Source organism: Lontra canadensis, unplaced genomic scaffold (assembly GCF_010015895.1).
Source record: "Lontra canadensis isolate GAN:19392208 unplaced genomic scaffold, GSC_riverotter_1.0 scaffold44, whole genome shotgun sequence".
NCBI classification, from domain to species: Eukaryota; Metazoa; Chordata; class Mammalia; order Carnivora; family Mustelidae; genus Lontra; species Lontra canadensis.
The window spans coordinates 696,932-722,678 of NW_022631038.1; the positions used below are offsets into that span (position 1 = coordinate 696,932).

General features: G+C 54.7%; 1 protein-coding gene across 3 annotated transcripts in view; it reads right to left on the reverse strand.

Moving 5' to 3' along the window:
• The window catches only part of ATP9B (ATPase phospholipid transporting 9B (putative)), a 225,117-nt gene that overhangs the window by 17,593 nt on the left and 181,777 nt on the right, over nt 1–25,747 (reverse strand). For all 3 annotated transcript variants that reach the window (XM_032872196.1, XM_032872197.1, XM_032872198.1), the window contains 8 exons: nt 11,836–11,997; nt 11,101–11,193; nt 7,307–7,390; nt 6,956–7,126; nt 4,630–4,728; nt 2,877–2,966; nt 603–747; nt 374–438 (listed from right to left, as the gene is read on the reverse strand). In XM_032872196.1, the coding sequence (XP_032728087.1) occupies nt 374–438; nt 603–747; nt 2,877–2,966; nt 4,630–4,728; nt 6,956–7,126; nt 7,307–7,390; nt 11,101–11,193; nt 11,836–11,997 (909 nt within the window). The remainder of the gene's footprint in view (nt 1–373; nt 439–602; nt 748–2,876; nt 2,967–4,629; nt 4,729–6,955; nt 7,127–7,306; nt 7,391–11,100; nt 11,194–11,835; nt 11,998–25,747) is intronic.

Consider the following 25,747-nt stretch of genomic DNA (forward strand, 5'->3'; position numbering starts at 1 on the left):
GAGGGGGAGAGACTGGAATCAGGCTCACTTCCACACAAGACAAACCCCATCCACAGCTCACAGCTGGGTGGGGACACAGACGTACAAACGTGAGCGAGATGCTATCGGTGCCAGGACGGCAAGAAGGGTTTGCAGGAGAGCTGGCGGCGCCCGGGCTGAGCCTGGCAGGGAGGGGACAGCGGGACGCTGGTCTCAGGCCTCCCTAAGAATAGCAAGGACATGGGGACATGGGGGGCTTGGTGCTGGTGGCCCCTGCTTCCTACCTGCACTTCCTAAGGGTCTGACGGGGCAGCTGGTCGGCCTGTGACCCGAGTGTGTGGCTCGGGCCGGCGGGAAGCACACGGACGACATGGCCACCAAAGGGCACACGTACCTTCCCCTCGATGCCAATGCCGCAGTCCGCCATCTGGATCATGCTCACGTCATTTCCTCCGTCACCTGGCCGCACGAAGTGGGAGAGACACACAGATGGAAGCCGACCCGGTCTCTCTTCCGCCAGGAGAGACGGTCTCCGAACACCCAGCTCCACCCGCTGCTCCACGACACACCGAGCTGCCGCGGCTCTCAAGACCCCATCTCTCCCGGCGCGCCCGCTCACTCACCGATGGCACACGTGCGTTTCCCTGTGTGCTGCTGCAGCAGCCTCACGATGTGGGCTTTCTGCGTGGGCGAGCAGCGGCAGCACACCACGGCCGGGCACTGGCAGGCCAGCTCCACCAGCTCGTGCTCGTAGAACTTGAGGCAGACCTGGGGGACAGAGCCTCGTGAGCACGGCCGCCCACCACGGCCCGTGGGGCGCGGAGAGCAAATGCAGGGGAGACACGACAGCCTCGTGCCAACGTGTGGGGTACACGCTGCCCGCGCCCTCCACCCCAGCTCTCGGCTACCCCGCCTGGCTGGGGAACCAGAGCTCGCAGGGACACAGAGGCGGCAGGGGTGAGGAGGGAGGAGAGACCAGTGTGGAGGCCCCTGTGGAAGGAGCAGGGCGCCTGCACAGACGACTGTGTGGACGGGCAGCATGTGGCGGTTGGGGTGCAGGCGGGGACCCCACATCTCACCCGGAGCGCCACCACAGACCAGTGCAGCTCTGCATGGGGCTGGCGAGCGCCGCCTCGCCTGCATGACTGAGGTGGGGGAGTCCCACCACGGAAAGCCTCCGCTTCGTCTCTTTTTGGGTGATCTCAGCCCCACCTCTGCTGAGATCTTTTTCTCATTTTTAATATAAAATACTTCGTTTTCATCCTGAATCTTCAACTTTGTCAGCAAAATAAAAACCCCCAAAGTTGCCTTAGACCGTGGGGCCCCCCGCTGTGCGGGACGTCCCTTCAGAGACCTGGGTCGAGACCTCCCGGTACCAGCCAGCACTGACAGTCGGCGCTCCTGCAGGGGATGGGGGCTGTGTGTCCTAGGACAGGTGGTGCGTCCGCGCCTGGTCTGGACAGACGCTCCCCCGGACCACACAGGGCCCCTCCGGGGCTGCGGACACTCCTCCCTAGGACCAGGACCAGGACAGCAAAGCGCTGCGTGCCCGGGCACCAGCAGCCACCTCCATCTTCTCTTCTCTTGCTCTCTGGTGGCCAGCAACTTGTGGCCACCTGTCCAACCCCCTGGGACCTCACGGCCCCGTCCCTGCAGGATGTGCTCACACCGGCTGGATCTCCCTCACTATGCCATGTTCCCTTTGCTCCGGCTTTCGTGCTCACGTTACGTTACCCCAACGGCCTACACGCACATCCTGCTCGCCGCCTGTGCCGTCTGCAGGGCACGGCAGACTAGGGAACAAAGTGACTACTGGGTCGTCTTCAAGACACAAAGCCACTGCTCCCAGCGAACAGCTTTGCCCTCACTTAAATTCAAGTCAGTTCATAAACTTTGTTCATCAGACAGGATAAACACCCACAAGGTCTGGTTTAGAGCCACATCCTCCGATCGATTACAAACATCTCCTTCGACAGGCAGACCTGTGCACACCAGCGTGCGTCTTGGTCTCCCACCCTGCCAAGAACCCGGGTCACCCACGGCGGCCCGTGAAAGACACATGTGTGCATGTGCAGCGGACGGAGGCCAATGCCTCTCAGCCGACCCCCAGAGGGAGCAGAGCGCCCGGGAGCCGCAGCCAGACGCCCTGCGCCGAGGGCCGAGGAGAGGCCTCATGCACTTGCTCCCCGAAACCGGGATGGCGCGGTCCATCCCGACAGCAGGTACTTGGCAGATGAAGAAGCGCGGACAGAGTGTACTACTGAGATGACGGACAGAGGCATCAAAGACCCAGACCCAGAAACAGAAGACTGTGCCTTTGGGGAGCAGGCGCCGGGGAGGGAGGGACAGGCGGGAGGGCCTCCACCATCGGGCTGCCTGTGCTGACCGACTCTGATCTCTGGTGGGGACCAAAGCAGCAAGAAGGTTTAGCTGGAAACACACACTCATAAAAGACGGTGGACAGAACTCAAGGAGTGACTTTTGCTCCTTCACAAATCACACTACAACAGCTGTGAAGAGGGATTTTCTAACAAGGCACGAGGTCTAAGGGGGTCCGAGGGGAGGACGGAGGAGCACATGTCTGGGCACTGGAAAGCTGAGGGACACGTGGTGAATGGCTCCACAGCCGGGAAAGCCTCTGAAGCCGACAGTGGGAAAGCCGGGCTCGGGGTGAGGCCCAGCAGCCCCAGCACCGACGCCCCAGCCAGAGGGTCCAGGAAACGTCCACCCACGGCCAGGCCCACGGAGCCACCCCGTGAGGCCACGGGTTGCTCCAGCTTCTGCCCCTGCAGAGACAGGCTCTGCCTCTCTGACAGGCTCTGCGGAGACCAGCCTCGCCTGCAGGGACACAGATGGATGGACAGACAGACAGGTGCTTGGTCCGAGACCAGCCTCACCTCAAGGGAGTCCCCAGATATGACCAGCGCACAGTCATGCTTCCGTCGAAAGGCGTTGAGCTCCAAGTGGGCCTCTCCCCGATTGGTTACCTCCACAAAAAGAAGAAAAGCGCCCAAATTATAGAGTGATCTAAATCAGAGGCACAAACAGCCCCTCTTTATGAATTAGTGAAATTTTCAGACACTTTAAAATCAAATGGAGCTTCTCACAGGCAGTCCAGTCCTGTAACAAAAGGCTCTTGCGAATTTCTCCTACGGCACTGGGAGTAAATACCTGCTCACTTAACACCAACTGTTTTCCAATGTGTGACAGCTGCAGGCAGGACACTTACACTGCAAAGTGCTTAAAGCCCTACAGGTACCAGGACATAAAGGGAACAGAGGTGGGCCATCAGGAGACAGGGCACAGGGGACCCAGGGGCTAACAGCAATGTCGTGAGGGAGACACCCAGCTGTCCGCGGGTATTCCCCAGAGACATGGTGATGCTCACTGGCGGGGGTGTGTCTGGCACTTAGGGTTAGGGGGCCATGTGCTGGGAGGGGTGATCGTCAGCACAGGGACACAGCTTGTCAGACATTTCCACACCCACCGCCGAGCCCAGGCAGGCCACGTGGTGGCACTGAGCTCAGGCCCGGGCTTCGTGTGAACTGCCCCCTTCTGTCCCCACTGCATGATGCACAATGTTCTTCTGAAATGCTTCTGCCGTCTCTGCCACGGGTTTCCACTTTCTCTGTCAGTTTAAGCAAACAAAGCATTCGAAGGATTAAAAAATCTAAAAGTAAAATCAAGTCATAATCTTGAAATATTGTTAGTTTTGGAATGAAAGCATTTCAGAAAGCACCATACTGGTTTCTGACACTCCTTCTGCGGAGATTTTTACGCGGCGTAAAAGAAATGCTGCGCTGTGGGACGGCGGCGCGAGCTTCACGTGGTCCGAGTTAATCTCAGATGCCTCTTGAGGTAGAAAGGCTCTACTGTGGAAATTTCAGTTTGTGCAGCTCTAACACTGAAACATCGACAAACATTGATCTAAAGTCTTATCCGAGTCATTAATAATTTAATTGCCAAGAGTCGTCTGCAGGGCCTCATCTGCCATTCTGATGCTTTGAAATAAATGACATTTACATGTAAATTATATTGAAATCAGTTTCTGTAGGTGCGAGGGCTTCACTTAGAGCAGAGGGAGACGGACCGTGTCCGCTCACCACCATCAATCAAGGCCCGGGAGACGGCAGCTCAGTCTGAATTACAAACATCAGTCATAACTAATACAGTAAAAACAGAAACTTCAGACCATTTTTACTAATTTTCTTTGAGCTAATGAAACAACATTTCATTTGAAAGTGATAGATTAAAAACACATTCCTACTAATGGGTATAACTAATACAAAAATGTAATTTTTTATCAACACACATTTTGTAAATGGGGCAGAAAGTGATAGCAGAACGTCTATTCTAAAATAGGTACTTGGTTAATAAATAAATCCAATAGTACGACAGAAAAACACTCTGAATTTAGACTTTGTTTCACGCCTTCAAAATGCAGCTTTTTCATCCCAGGCAACGTGGGCAGCTAAAAGAAACCTATTTGCAATGTTTTTATAAAATCAGTAAGAAAATTACAATATTACAATATTTCTCTTTAGTAATTCTCTGCACTCAATGCTTACGAGCACCCTCTCACCAAACCAACAAGTTTTGACTGCGAGATAAAACAGTTAAAACTCCAAGTGCTTTTAGACATATACTCACTGGCCTGAAAATGTGAATGTCTTGTGTTCTAGACACCAAGTGTGAGCTTTTGGCGATGCACGTTGCGGTCTCGAGTTTATCGCCCGTTAGCATCCATATCTGGGAGGCAAGTGAAGATGGAGAACTCTTACAAGTGTCCGTTCTCGAACATACCGCACACCCACGTTCGCAGCTCTACTGTTCACACCTGCCGAACCACAGAAGCCGCCCAGTGTCCACGCAGGGACGGACCAGGGTGTGGCATGCACGCTGTGGAACAGCGCCCGGCCTTGAGAAGGGGAACATCCTGGCACCACTAAGACGTGGATGGGCCTGGAGGATGCTGAGCTCAGTGAAGGGCATCGGCCCCACCCAGGCAAAGGCTGTGGGGCTGCAGCGGGCGGAGGGCCATCGGGGAGTCACACCACAGAGACAGAAGCCAGACGGTGGGCGCCAGGGCCAGGGGAGCACAGGGGAGCTTGTGTTTTCATGGGGACCGAGGTTTAGAGTTACACGTTCCGGAGAAAGGCAGTAGGGATGGCTGCACGGGGGTGGGAATTACTTTGTGACGATGAGCTGTGCACTTAAAGATGCTTCAGATGACAAATGCTACGTTATGTACATGTTGCCACTATCCAAGTCTCTGTCGACTTAGCGAAAACAAGTCGGACCTAAGTGATGTCAGACGGAGCAGCTGAGAAGTGGAGCCACACAAACGACAGGGGGTTTAGGAACCTCAGCCTGAGGCTACCGAGACGCCTGTATACACCCAAGGGCAAGGCTCCCAGAGCCCCGTGCACCGCACCGGTGGGCCCAGAAGACACCACGTGGTCACAAGCTTACAGAGCGAGGGGCGCCCCAGAGATCCTTATTCCAACCTGCTAATTTTTCAGCTGGAAACTAAGGTTCAAAAAGTGGAAACAGTTAAGCCAAAAACTGTCTTTATGAAATACGACATGGGAAATACCACTACTTTTACTTTTAGAAAATGACATAAGCACGTATTACATATATAAGCCAATCCCTGGACCACAAAGAGAACAAAACCAGACATTTAAGGTGTGACAGGACGGTTCACACAAATACTTCATGTAACAGCAAAGCCTTACAGGGACCTCTCATCGACGCCTGAGACTTGCTCAGGCATTTAGTGGGTCATATACACACGTGCTGTTCTGCACCAGGAAACCTCAGGGCGTACCGCTTTCCTGCTGAGCTATCACCTGCTTGTGGCTCTTCTCAGCGCTGGGAGGCTTGTGCTTTCCCTCTGCTTCACACACCTATGTTCACCTTACTGAGCCTGGATCTAAGGTTAGGACACGACGTTCAGACAAAGTTGAGAGGGGCGCCTGCGTGGCTCAGTGGGTTAAGCCTCTGCCTTCGGCTCAGGTCATGATCCCAGGGTCCTGGGATCGAGCCCCGCATCGGGCTCTCTGCTCAGTGGGGAGCCTGCTTCCTCCTCTCTCCGACTGCCTGTCTGCCTACTTGTGATCTCTGTCTGTCAAATAAATAAGTAAAATCTTAAAAAAAAAAAAAAGACAAAGTTGAGAATAATTCACACGAGACAGTAAGAGCTGCCGCTCCTGGTGAAGCTGCGTGTGGCTCAGGTGTGGTCACCTACGGACCTGCTGCCTGGAATCACAAGCTCACCTTCTGTGAAGGGACGCGAGGGGCCTTTCTTCAGACGGGAGATGCGAAGGAAGAAGGACGGGACCCCACACACTCGTGCAGGTTAGCAAACAACCAACAGAAACACCCAGACCGTACACACCAGGGCGCTGGCTGCTCAAGCACACGGGGCTGGGGGGGCAGAGGGATGCGGGGCGCACGGAACGTCGCCACGAATGAGCAGCGGCCCCGGGCACGGCAGGCAGTCCCACCCCTCCTCACCCGAACGCTGGCTGCGCAGCACAGTCCGGGGGACAGTGTCTCAAAGCCGAGGTGTGAACGGCTCTCTGGTGATTCTGAAGCCGGACGCGCCTCCTGACGGGCCGCTGTCCTGGACGGATGGGGCCCCCTCTCCCCGCCAGGCCCCCGCAGGGTGCGCTCGCCGCGTGGGTTCTGGCTGCAAGCCGCGGGCAGCTCCCCCTCCAACGCCGTCCTTCCCTCCTGGCTCACTAGTCTAGCCATTTGCTATTCTTTCCTCTCGAAAAAACTCGAGCTGTGTTGTTCCCCTTCTCCAACCCGAGGCCCCAGTCCTCAGGGCAACCTGGGAATACATTTTCTCTCCCGTTCTGTAGGTGAACCCCGGGCTCCGCTGGCACGGAGGTCAGAAAGCAGTTCCCTGAAAGCGAAAACTTACACCACCATGCGCCCGGGGAGGGGGGCTGGCCGGCGCACACAGTACCTTGATGCCTGCGTTGCGCAGCATCTCCAGGGTGGGCCGCACGTCTGCCTGCAGCTGGTCCTCCACACCCGTGAGGCACAGCAGCTCCATCTCCCGCTCCAGGCTCTCCACCACCGCCGCCACCTTCAGAGCCCGGTCGTGGGTGCTCAGCTTGGCCTGGCTGTAGCGGCTCTGCGCAGAGACGGAGTGCGGGTCACGCCGCGGACGCGTCCACAGGAGCCTGGCCGTGCGGGGGACACACCCTTCCCCGGCACCTGGGGCGGCAGGCTGTCCACGCCAGCAACGCACACCCACGCCCATGCGTCTGCCGGGCAGATGCCCAAGGGCAGAGAGGCTGCGAGATCGGCTCACCTCGAAGTCCTGGTACTGCTCCTCTGTCAGCACCCGCTTGGCGACCACGAGGGTGCGCAGACCTTCCCGGGCCATGTTCCCACACTGGAAAAGGAGACGCAGGTCACACGCAGACCCCAGTTGCTGGCCGCGATACGGACAGGCACTTACAGCCTCCACCAAATCTGCTCTGTGGTCAGGGCCGGTCCCCTGCTCAGGAACCCCGCACGTCACGTGTCCGTCACTGCGCTTGCACACCTGGGCTACCTGGTCTCTCGGTGGCCTCCGCCCGCTGCCACCTGGTGGAGCTCACCTCGCGGGTGTGTCCTATGAGCCCAGCCGCGCTGCAAGGATGGCTCTGCGACCCTCATCTCCGCAGCAGGCTGGGTCACCGGGCAGCTCTCAGACAAGCACGCTTCTGCCCCACATTAGACTAGACTGTTCCAAAATGGCATCACAAGCAAGGTCTACACCAGGCTGCCAGAGCAGCACGGGAAGTGGGGAAGCTTGGCACCAGGGTGCGAGAAGCAAGGTCTGGAAGTAGGAGGGCTTCATGTGGCAGTGCTGTGGGGGGAGGGGAAGACCCCAAGAGTCCTGGGGCTTCGCGCTGGGGTCTGGATCTTCTGCAGGGAACAGGGCCCACAGCGAGGCCTCAGGCCCAGGCTCGCGTTACTGAACACGAGACGGAAACGCACTCACAGGTGCGCGGAAAGGTATCAGCTCCAGGCACAGAGAATGCACCAAAGTAACATGATTTTCCATCCATTAGAGGAAACACTGGGCAGTTTAAGGTGATCATGGGGGGAGAACAGGCTGGTTCTGGGCAGCTGACGGGACCGGCGCCAAGCTGTCGGCAGAGAACAGGTTGGTGCCCCGCCCTGACCTCACAGAGGCTCGCCTGTGCCCCCCATGCGGGATGGGGCCCAGAGATGCTGACACGGCCTGCACGCGTGCGGATGGGCACTGAGGAGCGACACCCGAGGTTGTGCAGGCAGCGGCCCACGCAGCCGGCAGAGACCGAGGCGGCGAGTGCGGCAGGAGCGGATGCCACCTCTTGGGAACTGTGAGTCCCCCCGCCCTCAGGGACTTTGCCGTCTCCCCTGGGCTGCACGGATGGGATGCTGCCCTGCCACACGAAGCCTGCTGAGGCCCTCAAAATGTGTGGCTTGGAAAGGTGTGAGCCCTGCGTCTGCAGGCCGGGAGCACCCTGCGGGGACAGCCACTGTCTCACCCCGAGTATGAGCCCTGTGCTGGACTGGCGGGCAGAGGCCAGGGGTCCCGGGCTGGTCACCGGCCTCGACTCCGAGGTGAGCAAACAAGGCAGCGTCCCTGGCGCCACACCCCAGAGGCCCCCGCGGGAAGAGCAGGGGAAATGGAGAGAAAGTGTCCCGGGAGGAGAGGCTGAGCGCGGCCGGTGGGGACAGATGCACAGACAGGAAGTCTGATGACCAGGTGCCGCCCGAGCTGCGCCCAAGCTGCAGACGTCAACACCAGTGTTTCCGAATGGGGTTTCCACGAAAAAGAAAGCTTAAAAAACAATGTGAGCGCTGAGCTATACCATTCCCCGAAGCCACGGTGTCCACACATTCCAAACACTACCACCAACCAGCCACGGCTCGCCCAGGCCACTGTGACTCCTGAGAGTCCCTCCCTCTCTTCCTGGGTGACTCTTAAATTTCCAACTCCGAGGAATAAGTTCAAATGGTTCAAAGCATGGGAGCCTGCACGGGCGTGGGACGGAGAGCACCACTGCGGTTAGCTCTGGGCGTGGGGGGCTCTCAGGGCCGAGGCGGAGGCTCCAACCTGGCTCACAGCCCTGGGGCGCAGGTGTCCGGAGCACTTTTAGCCAACACCAAGGGGTTCCAACAACAGCCAGAGCCACGGTCTCCCGCGTGCACCTGAAGATACACGTGTGACACTGGCGTCAGGCGCTCAGGCACACCGTCCCACGCCAGCGAGCTGCTCTCCGTTAGTGGGAGGGAGAGGAGCTACCAGGAAGCTCGCACACAGCGCGGCCCCGCCGTGATGCCAGCACCCAGCGCTGTTGCCAAGCCACAGGCAGAGTCACGGCCACGAGGGAGCCTCATATTTGCTGGAGTGCCCCACCTCCCACGCACTGAGAACAAGGCAGGAGTGGGAACCCCACATCGCCAGGGACGAGCACACACTCGTGGGCCAACAGTCCAGATGCGACTCCGCACACGCGCTCGTGCCCTGACGCCCTCCCCCACCGTCCCCAGAGGCGGAGGCTGGCGGTCCCACACGGCTGTGCTCCCGGTGGGGCGCTCGTGTCTAACCCAGCCCGTCTACCGCAGCTGCCCGCAGGACGTTAAAATCGGCGAAGAGAGGGTGAGCGACTCCAACTTTCCGAGGTCCCCTCTGACCCATCTGGCTACGAGGTCTGAAGCAGGCAGACCGCCGCGGCTCCCGCCTCCCAGCAGAGCGCTCGTCCCTGCGCCCGTCGCACCTTCCCTGATCCCCAGTTCTGACCGCGTCACACACCTGCACGTGGAGGAAGGAGGCCACGTACCTGACACTTCCCGTGGCCGGGACCTGGCTACCTCACGTCTGTGCACAGTGAGGGTTTCTACAAAACTGGTCCTCACTGGGCGGGGTGAGGGAAGTGCTGGCGGCACGTGTCTGACTTGCTCGGTACGTGGAGAACAGAAGCTCACGGCCGGGAATCCAGCGTGAGGAGCCTGCCTGAGACAGAGGCGCTCAGGGCACGCTCAGGCTCCCAAAACACGCCGCTGTTTTTGTTTGCTTGTTTGAAATAAGATACAGGTTTTCAGAAGATAATGGTTATTACAACAAAGACGTGGATAGGGGATCAGGAGATTTATGTAAGGGAAGGAAATGTAACCTGGGGAGAATGCATGCACAAAGGATTTTTAATAAAGTTATCTTTGCGTAAAACAACCTGACATTATCTGTCTGTCGTAAGACATTTATTGACGTGACCTCATAAAGCTAAATAAATTAAACAAGTATTTTATAATTAATTGTACATCATTATGACCAAAAGTAATTTTTATGGCATTTTACTAGGTCTTCAGGGGATTTAATTTATTCATGTGCCTGATTAAATCCAAGTGCCTGAAGGAGCTATTGATTTGTATCGCCAATACCGCCGCGGACGCGGGGCTGAGGCTGCCGTACTGACCGGCCACACCCGGGCAACGGCAGGTTGACCCGTGGACACCGACGCTGACACACACCCAGATCAGTCTCCCTCCGAACTCAAGGTTTTCTGTTCACACAGAAACGTGGACAATAAAATAATCTCACGAGGCTGCACATGAGCTCTCTCTCTCTAGAGAGAATCTGACGAAATGTAGGACTGACCACGTTTGTGTCTTCTTTTCTATTTTTAAAGTGAATCCTACACATAAATTAGAATGACATTAAAATCCTTATCAAAATCCTGCCAGTAACATAGATTACAAAATAAATATATTAAAATGTAACTTTGGCTGTGTATGCAAATTACCTCAGAATTTTTAGTGACTGACTGTCACCCTATGTTTTCATCGATACAGACAAGATACTATCGATAAGGACCGACTTGCACACCGACACGCGGTCACACGCAACCCTGCTGCAGTAGCTGCTTACACAGAGCAGGCTGCCTGCCATTAAACGGTACTCCCACCTTTCTACTTTAGGAAACGGAGAGGAACCGGAACCACTGAACACGCGGAAAAGCGATACCGTCTGTGGTTTAAGAGGCGGTGTCCGGATTTCTGCCGGTTACAGTGGTACCCACACTTGCTGCGCGGCGGGAAGCAGTGTGCGGGGCGGGGGACGCGGCTTACCTCCTCCTCCAGCCAGTCGTTGTACTGCACGATGGAGGACATGGCCACGTCGGCCCCCTTCATGTAGAAGGTGATTTCCGCAGTGGACTCATCCTGGGACAGAAGGAAACACAGGCAGGTTTAGGCCACGCTGCTCCCGGGCAGTAACGGCCGCGCGCACAGGAACGCGCTAGGGAAAGCGGTTCTCCCTGAACCTATGCTATGCGGGGCACCGCCGCCCCGAGATGCGCAGGCAGCCGAGACCGGAACATAAACCAGATCTCCAGGTCCTGTGCCGAGGCTGCGGCAACAGAGCCTGTCCACAGAGCGGACGCCTCAGGCCGCGAGGGGAAGGTTAATTCTCTCAAATTTTCGCTGACTGAACGTGCTTTCCTTGGTTAGCCACCTTCTGAGACAGGTTTTGGTATTTGCTAAAAATATTTAAGAAATGCATGTCAGCAACTTCCTGGTCCTAAATCCTCCTCCGGCAAAGCTCCCCGGCACGCCGCGGCCGTTGGAAGCGCAACAGATGGCTTGAGCTGCTTTCCAAGAATGAGTCGCGAACACCGCTTCCTCGCTCCGCCTTTGTCGTCCGCGAGAGTCACCTGAACTCACTACCTCCAGGGCCTCACTAGCTTCCCAGCACCAATTCCTAGATTTTGTATCAAAACCCAGCAAGCAGCACAGACGGTCTGAAAGAGTAGGGACGAGCCCTGAACCGCATGCTGGCCCGCAGGAGCCCAACGGCCAGGCTACCCGCACGATGATGCCCATGCGCTTGCTCTCCGAGGTGAACGGGAACGTCTGCAGGACGCTGAAGGTCAGGAGCTGGCCGCTGGGGCCCCGCAGCTGCATGGAGGCCAGGTCTCTGCTGACCAGGGTGAGGCCGACGCTCTCCGTCCACTGCACCAGGGCCACCTGGGGGAGACCGGGGACACGTGAGGCCGCACGAGCAGAAGGCGGCACTCCCCCCCCCCCCCCGCCCCCCCGTCCCGCCTAGCTCCTCCTGGGACCCAGTGTGGGGCTTCCTGCGACGCCAGGGTCTCTCCCTGGCCGAGCGCCGCACCCTTGCTGGAGATCTGTCCTCGCCTACGTGTCCAGCAGGTCCCCTAGGGATGGGGAAAGCAAACGCTTTGGGAGCATCGTGGGTTCCATCTGGGGAGCAGAATGTCACTGCTGAGCCCCAGCGTCCACTGCCAAGTCGCATGAGGACGGGCTGCGAGGAGGCTCGGCTCTGGCTTAAGGGCGTGATCGCTCAAGTCAACCGTACCCCAACTCCTCATCTGTAGGGCAGTGGCAGCCAGGCCACCTCTCAGGCCACCAGCACACGAACGCCACCGGGACACTCCGTACATCTGGGTCGAGGTTTGGGTTCTACCCTTCTTCCTTTCCACAGATGCCACCTGAGATGTCCCTTGGGCAGACCAGGGATCACTTTTAAAGTGGGGCTTTCTAGGTAGTTCCCGTGGCTGGAACTGCCGGAAGGCTGCAGCACAACGGTCAAACTGAGGGTGACAAGATGCTTGCTGTTTTTAATGCTTCCAACTTGACCAGGGCCATGCTGTGGAGGCTGGGGCGTCTGAAGATAATAAGGCAGGAAAAACGGACGCTAAACACTTTCAGGTCTGGGGACTGTGGGCGCTCTGGAACACAGCCGAGGGCCTTACTCTGCACCGTTCTGGGCCTTGCCGGCAAGAACGACCTCAGGACGGCAGAAACGGCCACGCTAGATGGGGCTGGCTATGGAGGGATTTCCAACAGACCACGCGGGCTCCTTTACTGGGATGCCTTTATTTCCCCAATCGTGAGCATCTTGTAAAGGAACCAAACAGACACGTATGACCGTGGGTCTAGGATCGTAAAAGCATATTTATACAGCTTACAATTTCACTTTATTTTATAAATAAATAACTCAACGCATCAGAATTCACCTGGCAGAAACTTCTCACCTAAAAAGTTTGCATAGGGAGTTAGCCCACAGTAAAGGGAATAGAATAATCCCAGAAAAGTAGAACTGAGTAACTATCCTGGATTTTTGGTTACTTCAGAGCCAGAGTCAGAAATGCAGTCTTGTAAAAAAAGGCATAAAGGGAGCAAAGCCCCTTTCTCCCTCTGGCTCCTCCCCTCAAGGCCAGTCCCGTCCCCGAGGAGCAGACTGATGGTGGCCCGTTGTGGACGAGCTGCCTGACGGTGCCACAGTGCTTTGGAGCTGGGTGCCTGAGGGGAGGCCTCCTAGCCCTCTTGTCCAGCCCCGCGGCCCCCGCCCGGCCCCCCGCCCCTTTTTGTGGGAAATACAAGAAATGGGCCAATTTTCACTTCTGTCTATTAGTTCTTTTAGTACGATCTCCCCTTCCCGAGGATCAATTACACACACGGCAACGACTTGTACGCTCACGTCAAGTACCGTGGAAGCTGCCGTCTAGAAACGACTTGCTGGCAGCTTTCACGTTCTGCCGGACGCAGTGAGGGACCGCGGCTGCCCCGAAGAGGCTGAGAGTCAGGAGAGCGCGCTGCGACCCCTCACCGCGCCGGGGAGCGAACGCAAGGCCAGAGTGTCCCCTGCGTCCAGGCCGGCGCCTGACTCTGCACAAAGCCTGGCCTGCTGGGCCTGCGCTCAGCACGGGGAGGGACACCGCGAGGGACCGCGGCACCGTGGGAACGAGCAGCCAACTGCACATGGTCTGCACCATCCGTGTGCTTTCCGGAGCGGAGCTGGTCTCATGGGGTCCCCCTGACCTACCGGAGCTGGAAATGAAGGTCGGCCACAGGGGGTCACCCGTGTCTACACGAATGACCTCCAAGGAAAAGCCTGGACGCCAAGACTCGGGTGGGCTTCCCGTGACAGCGTCCATGACGTCGTGTCATTGCTGTGACAAGTGAGCGCTGTCCACACGACCCATGGTGCTCATGCCAGGCCTCTTGGGGACCCTGGCCTGTGCACCTCTTCCCCTGGCCCCACCAGTCCTGTCGTGGAGGACGCGAGTCTGACGGCTGGGCACAGTCCCGCTCGGGGACACAAGGCTGGAAGAAGGTCCCACGGACCCTGGACCGCAGTATACGTCTGACCATGTGCAGAACACGCGTCTGCCAAGTCCCAGGAGACTCCCCAGCTGAGCCTCCCCAGGGCCAGTGAGCCTGCCCAGGTCAGGCAGAGAATGGAAAAGCCAAGTGGAGATGGCCGAGTGGTACTGGGCAGGGCCTTGGCGGGAGAGTAAAAGAAAAAAAAAAACTGCCTTTTGACTGGTTTTGGGATTTTTCACTGCTTTTTAAAACTATGTAAAGCCATCTAGAATCGGGATGGCCAGGGCCACAGGTGGAGACCATGTGTTAGACGCGGCAGAACGGAAGGCAGGTCGGCAGTCTTCCCACAGCAGCGAGGCCTCAGGCGGCCTGAGTGTTGTCAGGTCCCCGCTCAGCACCACCCAGTGGGACGGCCCCGAGGTGGTGGGCATGCCCCCCGCAGGGTGGTGGCCTCTGTGACTGACTGTGCCACCTGGAGTCGGGCATCCGTGGCGGCCTCCCAGGCTGCAGTCAGTGTCTGCTCTAGCCGGGTGCGGACGCTCCACGGGCGGGGGAGCCCCTGACTCCAGACCACCACCAGGAGCACTCCCAAGGGGCTCTTTTCTACTCCTCCCACCTGCACCCCCTGCGAGGCCCCGGGCTGGGTGGTTGGTTTGCAGGAACAGTAGGCGCCGTCTTGCTCCTGAGCAGAGCAGCCGGGTCAGATGCGAGTCTAGCATCCTGCAGGCACGTGTACTGTTAAACAGCGAGTCACCGTGCGGCTCGAATTAGAACTCATGTTCTCTGGCTTTCCAGCGAGTTCCTAAGCTCCTGAGGTTTGCCCAGATCCTGAAACCGTGTCTGGCTAACACTGCGCTACGGTCTGGAGCTCCAGCAACACACTCTCGATTACAGAACTACAGAAAGACACGAGGCCGTCACCGGAAAGAGCACAGCCAAAAGGGGCAGGCCAACCATCCCACAACCCGCTTCAGGTGGGACAGGACAGGCACACTGGACATACGTTTCCCGTAAAACCTCGCTACGTACTACGAACGACCCAGGACTCCCCAGGTGAATTCTGAACGTCCACAGTGAAAGGGGCCTATGACATTCTGACCCTAAACTGGACGCTTCCCAGGACACGCCGCCACCCCCTCCGCGCCCCACCAGGCGGGTTCCATGGTCTACACGTGTGGACCCACATCTGTTGATTATGGACTTCACGGCCCTTGAAGCCGTCCAGCGGCTTACACCGGCCAGCGCGTCGACTGTTGGCAGGCAGCACTGTTTCAAGGATGAGCTCTGCACAATGCCAAGCAGAAGACAGACGCTGTAAGCGCAGTTACGATGCAAACCGCTTGGTGGCGGGAGGATTCCTTTGGATGATACAAAATCACGTCTCGGCGACATGTGTATAAAGAGCCAGCCCCAGGGACGGACGTGGACACACGGCGTTTACGGAGGGCTTCCCGCCGGTGTGCTCAGGACCTGGCCCGCGTCAGACATGTGGCTCCAAGCTCGTGGGGAGGTGTGAGCAGAGTGTCCTGTTCTCGTTTTGAGTTTACCATCTCGACTCAGAGCACCGTGGGCGTAAAGGGAACCAGGTCAAAATTCATACAAATTCTGTCTGAAATAGAGCAGTAGTATTTGCTCAGAAAGGTCCCTAAAGTAACTTCTATGTAGTGATATTAAATGTAGAAATCAAAGGAAAAAAAATGTCAAGGGCACTGACAGTTTGGCTCTATTTTCCTCCTAAGATATTTAAGGGATTAAAATATACAAACTGTGCAAAAGCACATGAGCTGTGCTGGTGTGTAATGTGGCTACGAAGCCTGAAGCCATTCAAGTAATGACAGCGTGATCGCAGAGACGCCCGGAGGGCTGCCGTGTAGCTCAGGCCCACGGAAGGCAGGCTCGTGGCAGGGGACACCAGACTGGGAGCAAACCCGCCGGCCTGCTGGAGCCTCTGCCTGGCCCGGGTGTGCGTTCAGGGCTGTGCTGGCGAGCCTGCCCGTCTCTCCGCCACTCCGCCAGGCTGCGACTCCCGCCTCCACCACCCGGGAAGGCTTCGCGGATGGTCTGAGGTGCCACGTCCCGGCTCCCTCCCTCTCTGCCCCTCATGCGCCTGAGCTCTCTGCTGCGGCACTCACTGCGGCCCACACACACGCCCAGGGGTCTGCTTACAAGTAACCGTCCACACCGGAACCCGCAGAGGTTCCAGAACCTTTGTGCCTGAGGCCCTGGAGGTCTACTGGGCTCAGGGCAGTGTTTCCGGGGGCAGCACAAGGCATTCCTGCCAGAAGAGAGGACTCATAACCTCTTGCCTGGAATGCGTTCAGAACGGAGGCCAACAGGCCCGTAAACCACGCGCGGGGGCACAAATGGCTCCATCCTTAGCACCTGTGCCCGGTGGCACTCCCCCAGTGCCCAGCACGTCGGGTCTGAGCACCGTCTCTCCCCTTCAAGTCACCTGCCAGCCAGTTCGTCCCCCACGAAAGGCTGACAGTCGCACAAAGCCTCACGGTTCCTGCTGTCTGATACGGCCGACACCTCTTCTCGCAGTGCGGTCCGGATCTCTTGCCAACGTTTAAGATGCGGTGGGGGGAGGGCTCTCTCGTTGCCGGGTTCTGGGAAGTCCTCACGTCTTATGGTTCCCAACCACTGGCCAGGTATGTACTTCACAAACATTCTACAGCTCTGTGGCTTGCCCTTGTCTTAATGGTGTCTTCTGAAGAATGTGATTTTTACCAACAACTTCTTCTTTTACAAACTCTGCTGTGTGTGTCCCATGAAATCACTGACTCAAGCCTACAGATTTTCTTTTTTTTAAGATTTTATTTATTTATTTGGCAGAGATCACAAGTAGGCAGAGAGGCAGGCAGAGAGAGGGGGAAGCAGGCTCCCCGCCGAGCAGAGAGCCCGATGCGGGGCTCGATCCCAGGACTCTGAGACCATAACCTGAGCCAAAGGCAGAAGCTTTAACCCACTGAGCCCCCCAGGTGCCCCCAGATTTTTTTTCTTCTAGAAATTTTATACTTTTAGGTTTTCTATACATCTGTGACCAATTTGAGTTAATGTTTAAAAACAACTATTTATATGAGAGAGACATAGAGCATGAGTGGGAAGGAGGAGGAAGCAGCCTTCCCGCTGAGAAGGGAGCCTGACGTGGGAATCAATCCTAGGACGCACAACATCCACAACATCCAGCCCTGCTCTCCTGTGAGCGGATCATGGCTAGAACCGAAGGCAGACACTCAAGTGACTGAGCCCCCCAGGCGTCTGAGTTAAGTTTTGTACATGGGGAGAGATACTGGTTGAGGCTTTGTGCACGACAGCCCCGTTGCTCCGGCATCGCCCCCACTGCACTGCACCCGCCGGGCGTCGTTGCAGGAATCAGCTGGCACCTTCCAGTTGTGAGCGCAACTCGCCCTCACGCACAGGCCCTCTTTGACTCTCCGTCATGGGCTTGGTGCCGACGGCAGACCGATTCTGTGTGTGTTGGTTCACGCTCTCCTTAAGTACTTGGTGTGCTTTGGTGAACTATACACGGTACACTGGAACATCTCAATTTGCTCCCTGTTAGTGTATAAACATATACCTAATTTTTGTACATTTATAATGTGCAATTTTGGTCAATCTACTTCTTAAACATTACCACTCTTTTTAGTAGCGCCTTTGGGAATTTCTATGGGGATAATCACATCCTCCACCAAAAAAGACAGTTTTCTTCCTCTCTGCCTTGTATCTCCCTTTCCTTGTGTTAGTGCCCAGCTCGTTCTGCATGGGAAGACAGGGCACCCCGGCCTGCTCCAAACATGAGAAGCAACTCACCACTGCGTCCTAGGGCACACTGTGTTAGCGGCAGGGCTTCTCACGGACATCCTTGTTAGACTGCACAAATGCTTTTACCCCGAGTTTACAGAGAGATTTTATCAGGAACAGACACTGGATTTTTGCCAAGTGCTTTTCCCCCTGAAGCTCCTGGAACGATCACACAGATTGTCCCCCGTGGTCCGTGGATCCGTTCCACCAACTGACAGACGACCGTCGAACCGACCTTGCATTCCTGGAGTAAGCTTCATCTGATCAGGAAGTGGATCCTTCTCGGATCCTGGTGGGTTTTATCTGGCCTCCCTCTGTGGGATTTCTGCGCCTACACTCACAACCAGTATAAGTAACACTAAGTGACTGGTTTGTGGCTCTCTCATGATGCCTTTGTCCGATACTGGTGCTAGTTTAACACCAGACAAGTGTTCCTTCCCCTACCGTATTTTGGAAGAGTTTATAGAGAATTGGTATTATCTCCCTTAAATGTTTGGTTGAACACCTGGGCCTGGATGTGGGAAGGTGTGCAACTGCGAATCATAGTTCTTGATGACACATGAGGCCAGAGACTGCTCTGGGTATTGTGCTGACTGCGAGAGAGCGGGGGAAACCCCCGGAGCACGCACAACATCCAGCCCTGCTCTCCTGTGAGCGGTAATGGAGGCCTGACAGGGGTGAGGGGTTCCAAGGCTCAAGACCATGGACTCCTGGCACAGTGCTCTTCACAGCAGGTTCTCCCATGCTGGTAAAACGCAGATCCGTAGAGTAGTTAATGCAAACATGTGTACCTGCTTCACGTATTAAACAATGTACGCGGCAACCTTCACGTTCAGTGAACTTAACTGTTTTCAAAACAGACCAATCAGGAATAACATAAGGAATTGGTAAAGAATGTTTAATCTTGCAGATGTAGTTTCACTAGGTTTCGAAGAAATCTAGACACTGGAGGGCTTAAAACTCCGCAGATGTTTGCAAAGGGGGGCCAGGGCTCACAATGACCTACAGTCAATGAGGACACCTCTCTCAGAAGCTGGTAAGAGACTGAGTGTAGGTAAAGCACTGGTAACGGTGCTTTGAAGCACAGCTTTAAAATTAGCTGTTTTTTCCTCCTGCATGACACAGTTCCACTCAGGTTCATGATTAAATATGTTCGTTGCTGTTGCTATGTGAATGGGGTGTCGTCTTCAGTGTAGCAGGTCGTGGCTGATTATCAGAAAAACGTGGGTCTGTGTGTTTTTACTGGGGTCTCCCGGATGACGAGTCTTCGGTTGCCGAAATACACAGTCACGTCGTGCTGACATGCTAATCTTATTTCCTTGTAGCAACTATCATGACTGTTTCCTGATGTACTGTCTGGATAGAACGTGTAGGACAGTGTGAAATGGCAGTGGTGTCAGCAGACATCTTGCTTTAGTCTTCACTTGGGAACAATCGTAGAGTTTATCTGGTGTGATGGTGAGTACTAACTTACGACTGGTACCGTGAATTCTGCTAAAGACGGACTTCTCTATTTTGCATTGACTATTACTGGATGTGCAGAGGGGCCTCCTTGGTTTGTTTTGATCAGGAATGGGTAATGAATCATAACTTGAATACCTTTTTGAAGGCACTCACTAATGGAAGTGAGACTATCCCGTGACATCCAACTCCTCCCGAGCCATCCTCATGTCCTTCCCAGCACCGCTCTTTTATTCCCGGGAAAAATGCTACCTGGTCATGTCTTTCAACACACTGTAGGTCTGTGGGATGACAGGATTTCTGTGTCTATGTTCATAAGATCAACTGTAAGTCTCTTACTGTGTGTATGTTTATGTTATCTTGATCAGATTTTAGAATTTGGGATTAAGTTGGGTTCATGAACTGATTTAGAAACCTTTGGAATATGCTCCTTGATCCAGAAAAGTTTCGTGTTGGATTAATTTTGCACTTAGTTTGTACTCACTGGTTTGTATTATTTATACTAGTTACTATTTTTGCTAATGATTTCTGAATTTATTGCCTTCTCAATCATTACTTTTTGCTCTCCTTATCTTTTCTTTCTCCTACTTTCCTCTGGCTTTACTTTATCCTTCTGAATTTCTAGTTGATACGAGTCACATGTTCTGTCTCTTCTTACTGGTGGGCACAGCCTCTGGCCTAAGTGTTCCCCGGGTACGTCCTCCGAGGGAAATGCAGCGCTGTCTGCCGTCCCGGCCACACTGCCGTCTGCGCCTGGAGGCTGGAGCGTGAGCACAGTTGTTCAGTGTTTGCAGGACATTGCTTTGGATCTCTGACCTTTCCTGACCAGGGCTTCTCTTCAGTTTTGTTCTCTGTACTAACAGGACACACATACAAAGCCGTGGAGGGCTGGGTAGAAATGGTCAGGTCTTTGGCTCAGAATTTATGTCAGGAGCAGCAACACACCGCTGCCTGCCTTCCCCATCAGCGAGGCCCTCTCGGTCGGGGAGAAGGCCAGAGGTGCACCTCTTCTTGCTCCCGGGGATGCGGTCCATGATGGCGCGCGCCATCCAGCACCCCTGGTCCTGTATCCGTGGCCCACAGAACACGAAACTGTCCTGGCACTCAGGTATGGGCTCTTTAGTAAGGAAGTTTCCAGTGCTCTGCTTGACTTGATCTGTTTTGACGGTTTTGTCAGTACTGGGATGAAATGTGGGGAAAGCGGTTTAACAAATCCTCCTTGTGTGCTGCCGTGTTCCTCCAGAAGCCGCTGCTTCTAACAGGACATAATCCTGCGAGATCTTCCTGTGAAATGTAAAGATAACTCCGAACTTAAAGGGTTAATATCTTTCAAAGGACGACTTCTGTGACTACCGAGCTTTTAGAAATTTCTAATACTGTAACTACTGACAATACCACGGAGGTAAAATTAATTAAAATGTGAATATAAAAATACATTTAGGAGGGAGGCTGGGCTACGTCTCATCCACAAGCCACTCAGTGACACACAGTCTTTGAAGCGCTCACAATTCTCCCTGCTAAGGAACCGGTGCAGGATGGTGTTCCCAGGGTCCTTCCATAGGACAGAAAATATGAGGAAAGATCTTAACGTTTGTCTTTCTCTACGATTTCATTATCCGGAAACTTCTGTGCTATTACTGAAAAGCTTGGGAGAACTTTCTTTCATCATATTAGCAATCAAATACACACACCCGCCAGCTACACGCCAGGGACACCTTTCTTCCCACGCACGTGGTCGACCATAACCTGACCATGGGCTTAGCGTACTTCGTGCGGTATCCCCACACTGCTCTGACCCGCCAGCGCTACAAACACGAACGCAGCCTGATCACCCGGAAAAGCTGCCAACCAGCAGTCGTGGCCAGCCGCGCGCGCGGTGCACTGCTTCTGGGAAGGGCCGGCCCCCTCACGCGCCAACGCAACGCCAGTTAGCCCCACGGCGCTGGGCACGCACACACGCAGACGCACAACTGGTGCACACCACGTGCATGAGAGCTGGCTTCGGTGAGTCCAGAAGCCAAAGGCCACTAAGCGTGTGCTAGTCTTCCACGTCTTAAAAAGCTCACCTGTGGTCTGGCGGCAACGTTAGCTCATTCGTGCAAGTAAGTGTCCAGCTGGGGAGTGGTGGCTGCGCCGGACAGTAACATGGGACACAGATGGGCCGCCGCACCGCCGGGAAGAGTACTGTCACGAAGAGCTGGTTGTCAGGGGGCAGCGGGCATCAAACATCTTGGCCAATCAGTCTTTCTGGGCCCAAAGAAGCCAGAGTCTTCAGGCTTGTGTCACCACGTGCCCTGGTCACTGGAGTCGGCGACGGCGAGCACGGAGGCTCCGGCTCCGGAGCGGGCATCCACTGTGATGGCTAGCGACATTCGGGGCTCACACGGGACACACACAACTGAAGGGGGACGGGTCTCAATTCTACCCAGGGAACGGCTATCGTTTACTAAGCTGCAGTTTGCTATGCTACGGCTGTAAGAGACAAAGCGACAGGCAAGTGAGAGTTTCTCCTCTCTCAGAGAGAATTCATCATAAGAAACAGGGCCAGGGCGTCAGCGGGCTCCACGTGGGGAATGCGAGATGAGTTGCTGACGCATGAACGTTACCACCACTTGCTGCTCCTTAAAGGATCACCGACGTCCCACGAGGACATGTCCCGGCAAGTTTAACGACCGTACCTCACAGGCCTTGCAGAGCCTTTAAGGGTTGACCGTCAACTCCCCCAGAATTTCCTTATTCGTGTGAACATCCGTTTGTGCTTGTCTGTAGGTTAGGCAAGAGACCCTTTCTGTCTTCAGGAAAGTGAAAACAAAGGCCACTTGCGTGGTGAAGAACGGTGACTGTGCTAGCAGGGACCCGACGAGACGGTTCTCCTGCAGTCACGCTCTCTCGAAAGCTGAAGAGGACACGAGAGCCATGAACACGCGGGACAATACGAGCAGGCGGGGACGCAGAATGCACAAAACCAGGGATGCGTCCGAAATGATAGTTATTAACCATCCGTGTTGTGAGAGGTCAAAGCTGAGCTCAAACAGAAAACATCAACTGAGCCGTTTCCCGGAATAAAGCTCCAGGGTACAATATTCTAAGCACTTTGTTCAATAAAAAACGCTTTTAAATGGGGCTTTGGCGACTGAGAAGCACTGCCATCATCCGTCAACCTAACCGGCAAAGTTCAATAAGCTAAATAATGAACCATTTAGATGATTTTCCTTGGGCCTGAGGGATCTGCAAACATCGCATCGACAGGGCTCTTAAAAAATTATGACGAACTCTATTTTCTTCGTTTTCAGATTTAAAATACATGTTCGGGATTTTTTTTAAGGTTATTTAAATGTGTTGCTACTTTTAATCATTGTCCAATCTCCAAAGTAGAAAGAAATTTTAAACAAGGAAAAAATTCAATGATAAGACTGGCAGTTTCTATCTGAGTCCAGTAATCTTGGAATCGATGAGATCCCGCTCTATTGTGAATACCTAATTTAAGACTTAAAAAGTGTTATGAGTTATAAAAATACCTAAAGATGAAAAATCCCACATATTTTCAATAAAACTTGTACTTACTTTCGACAGGTAATAAGGTAAATATGTAAATAGTATTTTTACAATTTCCAGTAAGATTTTTCTTGAGAAACATCTGTGGTCTCAGTTTCCCATCTTTAAGACTGGAAAATAGTTTTCAACGTACAGTCACATGCAATTTTGGAGAATTTCTAGAATGTTACATCATGCAGAGAATGTGTTCAACCCCTTCTTCATGTGAAATGGAACGTGGCCCACGTCCACAGAGGGCTGTGGCCAGGGCCCACGCTGGCTCGCGACGACGGCAGTTTAGAGATCAGCTGGCTTAGCTCTTCCTCTTAGCAGTTTCACCTACATTTCCTATTACTAGATAAAAAGACGTGCCACACACACACTTCCAAAAGCCGCGCAGAGTTTGGGCACAACAGAGGTCTCCGTATTTATAGGTCAACACGAACTCCAGCGTGTACCCGTGGTGCTAACAACGTCCCGTCTGCCGGCCAGTGGACTCCAGACCAAGCGTGCCGAGGAGAGCTGGAGAGAGATGGCAGGGCTGGGTCTCCGCACGTGCCCCGCGCCCTCCTCCCTCTGATGAGCCCGGTGATGTTGTGACCCCGCGACGGGAGCTCACCACCACAAAGTCATCAGGCACCAGAAAGACCTTTTACTACGAGATAACACCTGGCTATGAACTCCGGGGCTCTACGTCCTGCTGGAAGGTCAAGGCCTGATATTCCCAGGAATCTGGTTTCTAAGTAATTACCGTGAGAAGCTCCCTCCTTTCTGCCCCTGGCAGCACCGTCCCCGCACCTCCCTGCAGCCTGGGCCTCGGGGGACTGGCTGAGACCTGAACACCCGTGGTGGAAGGGGCCCGCACACCTGCAGGGGGAGGGGCAGCGTGGCTGAGACCTGCACACCCGTGGGGGGCAGCTGCAGGAAGACAAGAGAGACCAGAAGGGTCCCCACGTAAGCATGCGTCGAGGGGAGGCCGGGAGCCAGCGCAACTGGTCTCAGCTTTCCACATTTAAAGAAAAACTGAACTTTCCTCTTCTTGGGTGTTTTTTACCACCTCTACGCTCTTACACGAGTAACGACATGGCCTAATTTCTCTAAAGTAGACTGTTCTGGTTACAGTGAGATAATTTCCTGACTACACAAGTGCATGTGCACATCTTCAAACATAAATTTGGTTTTTAAATAACGTGGGGCCCACAGAGCTTCGTCAAATGCTGTGAGTCTGTTGCTGCATTTTGGTTCCTTGTCATGACGAAGTCAAAACAAGGTAAGCGGGTCACACACCTCTGTCTCCACTGTGTGGCCTGCAGTGGGGGCACTGGGGAGGGACCACACCCCCCCGCACTCCCCCTGCTCTGCCGCAGTGTTCGCTGCACACGCTGGCAGGTGCCCCGTGGTTCTCCGCTGTGGGTGCCACTTGGTGCATTTCCAGAAGGGAGAAGCGCTGGCCCCACACTAGGCCCAGCAATCGATGCTTCTGGAACCAAGCATTAGGTAGGGAAAATGGCAAATACACAAGAAAGACAAGAAAATAGAACTGTCAGTCTCCCTGCTGTGCGGACAGGATGAGGGGTGCCAGCGTGCCCCGTGGCTCCCAGAAGACCGCAGACACAGACTGAGGGCGCCTCTGGGAACAAAACATGTCATAATTGTCCCAAGGAGCTTTCAAGGAGCTGGGAGGTCCTGAGGACAGGTGTGCCTGGCCGCAGGGAAGCGGGACACGAGCCCTGGCAAGCCACCCCCATGATACACGTCTACGCAGTCCTCCCGGTCCTGCGGCCTGAGCTATTACTCACAGGACGCCTCTCCTAACACTGGAAACTCACAGGTTTATCTTCTGAGCTCTTACTTAGTATCACCCAGCACAACAGTGATGCTCCTGCCAGCGCCCCAGACTCTGCGGCGCACGTGACACCCCAGCACCTCAGCACTCCTGGCTTCACACTGCGGTTCCCAGCAGCGGCGCAAGGCCCCAGCCCTCGGGCCTCCCTGACGTGGACATCCCAGGGGAAAGTGGCACCTGGGTCCCTTGCCGTGATGTCACGAGAGCGGAGCGACCTTGCTCTTCTGAAGTAGTCCTGTTTATGAGAACCACCGGGCTCCTCTCTTTAATAAAACGTTACATCAGATTTTCTTCCTTAAATCCAGACTGAGGGTACTTTTGGGGGTTATTATGGGATCCAATTCCACGAGGAGTTAAAGAAGCTTGTTTGCGTCCGTTGCTTCCACGGCTGTCGATCTGATTACAGAATCAGCTCAGTAACCTTGACTACGAGAGAGTGTGCAAGAAAACTGTATTTAAAATACACTGCCTGAACGGGAACCGGACAAATTAACAATGGCTTTTATCAAAAATCAAAAAATGGGGGGCCTGGGTGGCTCAGGCGGTTAAACATGTGCCTTCAGCTCGGGTCGTGATCCCAAGGGCCTGGAATCGAGTCCCTGCTCAGCGGAGAGCCTGCTTCTCCCTCTCTTTCTGCCGCTTCCCCTGCTTGTGTGCTCTCTGAGAAAATAAATAAAATCTTCAAAAAAATAAAAAAAATAAATAAAAGTAAAAAAAGTAAGGTCAGAAATGACTAATCTGCTACATTTAAGATTTTACTGTTTCTGTCTTCTGTAGATTTTTGAAATGATTTATATCCCAATTTCCTCTCTCTTTTTTAAAGATCTTATTTATTTAACTGACAGAGATACAAGCAGGCAGAGAGGCAGAGAGAGAGGGGGAAGCAGGCTCCCTGCTGAGCAGAGAGCCCGATGCGGGGCTCGATCCCAGGACCCTGGGATCATGACCTGAGCCGAAGGCAGAGGCTTAACCCACGGAGCCCCGCAACTCTCTTTTAAATAA